Source organism: Antrostomus carolinensis, unplaced genomic scaffold (genome assembly GCF_000700745.2).
Source record: "Antrostomus carolinensis isolate BGI_N321 unplaced genomic scaffold, ASM70074v2 scaffold16868, whole genome shotgun sequence".
NCBI classification, from domain to species: Eukaryota; Metazoa; Chordata; class Aves; order Caprimulgiformes; family Caprimulgidae; genus Antrostomus; species Antrostomus carolinensis.
The window spans coordinates 34,314-42,165 of record NW_010335151.1 but is presented as its reverse complement, the minus strand read 5'-3'; the positions used below and the strand labels follow the sequence as shown (position 1 = coordinate 42,165).

Sequence of the window (7,852 nt, the reverse complement as noted above, 5' to 3'; positions counted from 1 at the left end):
GTCCCCCGTCTGTCACCTGGACGGCTCACGACAGACCGAGCTCTCCCTTTTGGGAACAGAGACGGACATTGGATGTGGGACTGCTGCCTGGGCACGCCCATCCAGGTTCAGGGACAGACTCAAACTCAGTGTGCTAAGAGAGGGATAAAAACAAAGAGAAAGCAGAGCCCGAGCCAGTAAATGCCAGTGCTACCTATCTGCTTCCTCATCACCAGGATTTCTGTTTGGACTTCTTCCTCCTCTGTTTTATGAGGAATAAATTCTCATTGATATCAGGACTAGCATCTTTCTTCTTTTTCCATTTCTTCTTCCTTTTAGCACCTCCCAGAGGCTCCTGGACACATACAGTCTTGCTGCCTGAGAATGCTTGGAAAATGGACTTGTGACGGATTTTGCTGCCCTTACATGCCTGCCTTTTACACCCTCTAGGGAAGTCCTCCTCCAAATTGTGGCTGATTTCAACATCACTTCTGTTTTTCTCTCGTCTGTGTTTCTCTGACCAGGACATCTTCATCTTTTTGTGGCACTCGCCATCTTTGTTATGTTTCCCATGTTCTTTCCCAGGTTTGCTCTTTTTCTTGTGGCTGTGCCCCTCATGTTTTTCTTCCTGCCATGGTGACTCTGACTGTTCTGGCAGAAGGCCAGCTTCCTGTAGTTCTGTAAAACAGAGCACATTATTTCAATACCCATGCAGAAAACCAAAAACCTAGTACCCAAGCCACCACAGTTTTCCTTATGTATGTAGGACATTAGTAAAGGAAAAAAACCTATCCTCTCTGATAGATTTTTTCATAGTACTTTTTCTTCTGTCAACAGAATAGAAACTTAACAAATTACAGTTTAACCTTCTTCCTGCTAGTTTATAGCATTTTTAATGTCAGTGGATTTTTTGGAATTAAAACATCTGACAACACCCACCTAGTGGCTTTCACACAAAAAATTTCCATGATAGACACGGATGAATAAAGTCACAAATCTTTTACTACTGTTAGACTACCTGTTCAAATCCCTGTAGCTTTTCCCAACCCATGAAGATAATCCCACAATATTTCTAAAAGCAGCAAGCACAGAAGAAAGTATTTGAAAGAACATAAAGGCAGGAGGAATCTCCCAAAATATACTGTACCTGCAACCTTTCTTTTTAATCTGTTCGCTCTTCTTTTGATATCATATTCATCATCGTAGTAGTAGACAAAGGGAGAAGTAGGACACATGCTCCCATGCATCCGCTTTTCTGAGCACTCCTGCAAAAACACATTTCAAGTCACTAGATGTGTCTAAGTTGCAATTTTCCTGGAAGGGAAATGAGTCGGATTCTGCACGTGCTGTTCTGTACCTCTGCAGGATGTGGCCAGCAAATCTTTAAACACTGGCAATTTCATTGCTATCCAATAATCCTTCCTGTGCACACAGAAAAACATGCATTAAATCAGTCAAGCTGCAGTCCTCTCACAGCAAAAGGGAGGAATCCTGTATCTTCCCGCAATTATTCCACATCTGTAGCACTGACAGAAGCAGAGGACAGGGAGCAGGTGAGCACCAGGTAAATACAAGGCAAATTGCAAAGGGAGCTGTTGGATCTGGGGACCAGGGCTGTCCTTGGGCTGGGACAGGTCCCCCCACCACCTGCTTTTGCTGCTTCTCACTGCCCTCTCCGGTCTTCCAGCACAACCATGTGCCTGGTCTCCTCAAAGGACACACACTCCTAATGGCAGGAGACCTTTGTTAACCTGGATCATTTGGGGTGAAAGCATGTGCAGAAATGTGGCTGACCCAAAGGGTGCGGTGGGGCAGAGGGAAGGAGGCAACAGCGATGAGGAACTGGGGCAGCATCCTTCCCACACAGCCCATCTGCAGCCAGAACGCTGTGTCTGACTGCAGGCAATTTTATCACTGATACAAAAGAAACACAAATCCTGCAGGACACTCTGCTGTGCAAACACATCAGATCCGCAGGGAAGAGGAAGAGAGTCCTGAGCAGTCGGCTGTGGTGGGGAAGGGGCTGGCTCTTGCATCACATGTATGTCAGCCTATTTCCCCAACACTTGATTCAGGAATGTGAATTTTTTCACCACTGTACACAAGGTTTTTGCAATGTCTTGTGATCCAGGCTAACTGGGATGCTTCCTATGACTCTGTCTTTTTTTCAGGGTACCACATGATATCAACTGATGCTTTCTTCTCGTAAATTGCTTGTCACCTGCTGTGCTTTGCAATGCCATCTTTCTGCTCCTTGGACACTGCCCAAATCTAATGAACTCTGGGTCTTGCCATTCTCAAGAAACCGTCAGGAGCTTTCATTCACCCTGCTGTCTCCACCAGAAGCTAAGCAGCCCTCCTTCCTGTGTTTGCTATTTCTCCCACTCTGTGCAGCTTCTAGCATCGCCCTTCCCTGTGTGTCTTCTTGCCTCCTACCCTCTCTTTTTTAAAGGCAGAGTGTATCAAAGATGCATTTCAGACATATTTCATATTTCTCAGCTTTTATATGATCTTTGCTTGTCTGAAACTGAATGAAGAACCAAGTTATTCTCTGTGTCATCCTCCAAAAGGGTACTGCGAGGTTGTGTGACAACTGGCTCGTCTCCATGTACATGGAGGAGCGTGGACGAGCAGCGGCAGCTCACAGCTGGAGCATACCCCAGTCTGAGGGCTCAGCCTTACCCCACTGTGAAATCAGGCTGAAAGGCACCTAGGAGGGGACAGGCAAGTCCATCCACCACCTGAGGACGTTCTCAGTAGCTGTTCTCCTGAGATAAGCCAATCCAGGAAGACAGACAGGATTTCACACTGAACCCCTTGACCAGCCAGCTATCGCCCCAGGAAGAAAACAGAAACCTCCTCTCTCACCTTTCCCGGGTCCTCCATCCACCTCCCTCAGATTTAAGCAGGGAGAAAAGCAGAACAGGTAAACGATACTTCAAATACCTGTGTTTCACATGAGTGAAACCTAAGAGTGGCCTTTAGGCAGGGCACAAAGCTGCCTGCCTATCTGGAATAAACGGAAGAAAATATTATCCCCAATCATTTCCAAAGAGGTTACTGAAAACAACACAGATTTGCCTTACACCGGAGTATGCAAAGACACATTACTCTTTCTGTGACACCTCTGACACGCACTGCTTGAGACCCCACATCAAACCCAGGGCTTGCTCTGCAGACACATGGCCCGTTCATTATTTTTCTTTTGTTAATATGCTGACAGAGAAGCCTTAGGGAATGAAACACACATGCCACCCAAATCGGTGCTCCTCTCTTCCTCGTTATCCCCACTGCACTGGTAAATCAGCTCAGCAATGTCCAACAGGCACTTGGTTATATCCTTCCTTCTCAAAAGTAAGCTGCCATACACTGTGTACTGTCAAATACTCTTGGGACACTCTTCAATGCTGGAGGTATCGTACAGAGGACGGAAAGCAGAGCAGCAGAACCCGCTGGAGGAATTTTCTGTGTGACTGGCACACAGGGATGTTAATGCAAGGCACATCTGCAGATACCGCGCCGCTCCTTACTCTTGCTGCCTTGAGAACTTGCTGCAGCCTGAATAATATGCAGGGTATGTCCCTCATTAATGTGCCCTCCCTCTTAACCCTCCTACGGGAATGCCCCTTAAAATGAGCACGTCTTTGTGGACCATAAGAGACAATGTTTTAGATGTGTGGACTGCTATGAAATGAATGATGATGTGAAGTCTACTAAAGGAAATAAGATTTCTTGTCCTTATTAAATCCTTAGTTTACATAAAAACATGACTATCCTAATAAACAATACAGCAAACTCAGGAAACATAAGTGCCAGGTGTTGGAACTTCTGACAGTTTATGTCTTAACCATTTCCACTTCTACAAACAACAAGTGATCTGCAATGACCTCTTTACTGGGACTGCACAGTTAACTCTGGTATCGAGTAAACCTTTTGCTCTTGTCTCTATTTTTGGGAAACGTCTCCCTAAACCTTGAGGAAAGAAGAAGAATTTCAGGTGTTCCTAAATTAGGTTAAATGGTAACACGAAAGGAAACGGACTGCAGTGGGAAGCACTGATTATGGTGCATCTACACAAAACCAACCCCAGCCTCTTCTTCTGGGTCAGTTTGTTATTCCTCTGCTTTAACTGCTCAAAAAAGACCACGGAGCAGGGTTTCCCGAGGTACAGAAATGGGAAAAATGTGAAGAGATGCTTGTCATCACAAGTAATTTTTACCTTCTTAAAAATGTTTATATATATAAAAAAAACCCAACAAAAAAACCACTTTTTTCCTCCCTTAAATTATAGGCAGATCCTTCAAGGTCTGCCAGAGCTGCTCACTGCATTAACTCAGCACTGGTTATGACCTCAGTTTTCCGAGCCAGTGAGAGCTGCGAATCTCAGACCGTTGCCTGTCCAGCTGGTTGCTGTACCAATGCACACACAGGCCGCCCCTCCAATTTCCTCAGCTGTTCTTGGACAGAAGGTTTAGTGATTTATCAGTTAACATGACATAATCCAGTGTGTGTTCTGGATGTTTTTATGTGTGCATATAGGAAGAGCTGCTATTTCTGCCCATCGGTGTTACTGCCTTCTCCATTTTCATTCAGTCATTGTTCAGGCTATTTCTGCTCCTCATATGTCAGTAAAAATACTATCTTACTTTCTTTAACTTTGGTAGCCATAAAATGTTGTCCTTGAGTCACTTTATTCCCTTTCAGATTTTATACAGTTCCTATTATTTTCTATCCAAGTAATTACTATCAGCTCCTCCCACATATTTACTAATTATTTCTACAGCAGCCTTATTTGTACCCATGTGTGGCTGCCTTCTTCAAATACCATTTTTTTACAGTTTAGTAAAATGTTCCTTATCCCTTGGCAGCAATCAGTCTCACTCCTTCTTCAATCCTCTCACTTCAGTTTTTATCATACATGCTCATTTTAGTGTCTGTATTACTGCCAGGGGCTTTATTCTGGTTTTGTTTAGCAGGATCAGTTTCAGGGCTGTTTTTGTAGGTTTTATCAGCTCTAGTCCCAAACAACAGGCAGAATACCTAGTTTGCACATGACAGGACTAGGGGAAATGGTTTTAAACTAAGAGAGGGGAGATTTAGGTCAGATATTAGAGGAAATTTTTCACCCAGAGGGTGGTGAGACAGTGGCCCAGGTTGGCCAGAGAAGCTGTGGCTGCTCCTCCCTGGAAGTGTTGAAGGCCAGGCTGGATGAGGCTTTGAGCAACCTGGTCTAGTGGAAGGTGTCCCTGCTGATGTCAGGGGGGGTGGGACTGGAGGAGCTTTAAGGTCCCTTCCAACCCAAACCAGGCTGGGATTCTATCACTGAGGTCTCACACTGCTTCTAGATGTGTATCTATGTCTTGAGCAGATGTCTTGCAGGTGAAGCCAAGGATCTGGACTCCTGTACCACAGCCAAGGCAGTGCCTGTAGTCCTGCTGTGCCAGGGGTGACACCAGGCTGCTGGCACACGCTTGTCTCTTCCTACGCTTGGACTGCAACAGCTGCTTATTTCCTGCCCCTTCCAACCTGGCTGTGCAGGCAGGAGCACTCCTGGATGGCTGCAATGCGCCACTCAAAGAGGAAAATCTTCCCTTCCCTCCAAAGACAGCTCAGCATGAAAAACCTTCTGTTTATCTTTCAGCTCTGCATGAGAAGGTCCCAGAAAACCTGCCCTACCTGTCCCACTATTCCCCACAGGGATGAACTGTTTAACTGAAAACAGCAGCAAGCTTTTAACAATATATCATCAGCAGTTGTAGGAGTCGACACACAGAGAACACAGGAGAGAAGGAAGGAATTTGCTATTTCTAAGCCATAGGAAACTATAAACTTAACCCATCCAACCCATGAGTAACATTCATTTTCTAGAATACTTGTGTCTCCTGGACTTATTCCATAAAGGAAAAGAACTAATATTTGTTTGGTGTTGATATTTGCAGGTACAGAGCTGCACTTGTCATGACAAAGGGCTGAAAAAGGTGATAAACATCAGCAAGCAGTCCTGGAAGACGTAGCACATCTCCACTTTTCACTGAAGCCACTTAAGGCTCGTGATGTCCTCCTTCCCCAGGCTGTGGACCTTACAGAAGGATGATGCTAAACTTAACTCAGATGTTGAATTAAACTAAGAAACTACAAACAGGGATCATCAAAAGCAGGTAGAAATGTAAAATTGCTAAAATGGACATTCAATTTGTTGGGCTGATTGTGATGAAAAACCTTAAATGATGTTGAACATGGCAGTAAGGCACTAATGTTTCATCCCATGAGCCACAAGAAAAAAAAAAAGGAAGAAAGAAAAAAAATAAAAGCTCTGTTCAGCAACTGTCTGTTTTCCAGTGAATATTATCTCTCCCACGCAGTCTCATTTTGATTTAGGATTTAAAAAACAAAACAATAAACCTGCCAAGAAGAGAAAGTAACTTTTCTTTTCCTCCGTATCTTTCAAAGAGAGGGGTGAGATCACTTTATGCACTGGCCCGCACTGACTGCCCCAGTGCTGCGAAGTCACAAACATTTCCTTAGAACAGCCCTTCGGACAGCATTGGCTTGACTCTCGCAGCTCTTTTCTCCAGCCACACACCACCGCAGAGATGAATTCCTACCCCAAGGATACACTCAACACTGAAGCAGAGGCTGCTGAGACTTACATATCCAAAGTGTCCTTTCCGGGAGCAGTTGTAGCAGTACGCTAAAGCAGAGCGCTCGGAGTGAGAACTGGCCGCCTTGATTGGTCCTGGCCTTGTCTGAAAGATGGACACAGGCAAGAATTAGGTCTAGCAGTATTCCGAAGGCTGAATTAAAAATAAATTAAAATTACATAAATATAATTTTATTATGCTTAAATCATTTTTTTCCTGCTTGCTGTTGGAATATTAAGTTTGAAAAAGAAGCAAGTGGTCCATATTACTGCAATTTTGTAGAGCAAGGTTTAGCCTGAGTATCACAAATGAGCTGTGAAGAGGCATCCCCAGTATCTCTTCCACCTGGCCACATTATTTCAGCTCTGAATACAAGAAAATAGGCTGCTGATTTATCTCTCTCCCCTCCTCCTTGTCTCCCAGCCCCCTCCTCCCCCTCTCACAGATGCCCCACCATCCCCTGGGATGGACAGGGCCATCAGATATTGTATCCACCAGCTGGGATACGCACATTTGTATATTGCTGAACTGGTCTTGCTTAAAGCGATATGGCAAAGATCGGATGGAGATACGGGGCCCTCACCCGCTGCATTCCCGAGCCTACACCCTTCTCCCCAACGGAAGCGGGTGTGCTGCGGGAGAACCAAGGGAATGGGGAACCTGGTTCTGCTCCCGGCGCGGGAGACACGGTGCTACGGTTCATGGATGCTCTTTGAGTCTACGTAGGGCAAAGGAAGATCTGGCACACTCCATCGAGTTTAGGGCAACAGGCAGCTCTTTTTCTTTTCCTCACCTAGCACTACTAAGTGAATAGGTGAACGTGCTGTCTATTCCTTTACTTTCCACATGTGCAAGCACGTTCATCCCACAGAGAAGTAACTGCCATGGAGTCCATGCTTACCACAAGCAGGCCCAGGTACAAACGAGGGCTGCACGAATTCTGGCTAAAAAGCAGCGGGGTAAAAAAGCAACCTTATTGCTCTCGGCGTTGCACGCACTTCCTTCTCTCTGGTGCTAAAGGAGCACAGAAGAGTGGCCTAGGTTTCAAAGAAATTAGTACTATTTGGTACAGCTCATTGCAGGAATTGCTTTTTTGTTTAAATCTGTATCACCACGCTCTTCTACCATTAGAGCTGCTGTGTCCTCCTGCATAGCCTCCAGAAGAATGACAGCACTGCTTGTAAAATAGGCAGAAACAACAGAAATCTTCCAATGCCTTTTTTTATGAATCT

At 45.1% G+C, this 7,852-nt stretch overlaps 1 protein-coding gene across 1 annotated transcript in view; it reads right to left on the bottom strand.

Annotated features, from left to right (window-relative positions):
* Window positions 1-208: 208 nt before the first annotated feature.
* ZCCHC7 (zinc finger CCHC-type containing 7) overlaps window positions 209-7,852 on the bottom strand; it is a gene marked incomplete at its 5' end in the record, with an annotated part of 36,898 nt that continues 29,254 nt past the window's right edge. Inside the window, 3 exons of the mRNA XM_010174452.1 lie at window positions 209-657; window positions 1,127-1,244; window positions 6,630-6,725. Coding sequence (XP_010172754.1) covers window positions 209-657; window positions 1,127-1,244; window positions 6,630-6,725 — 663 coding nt within the window. The remainder of the gene's footprint in view (window positions 658-1,126; window positions 1,245-6,629; window positions 6,726-7,852) is intronic.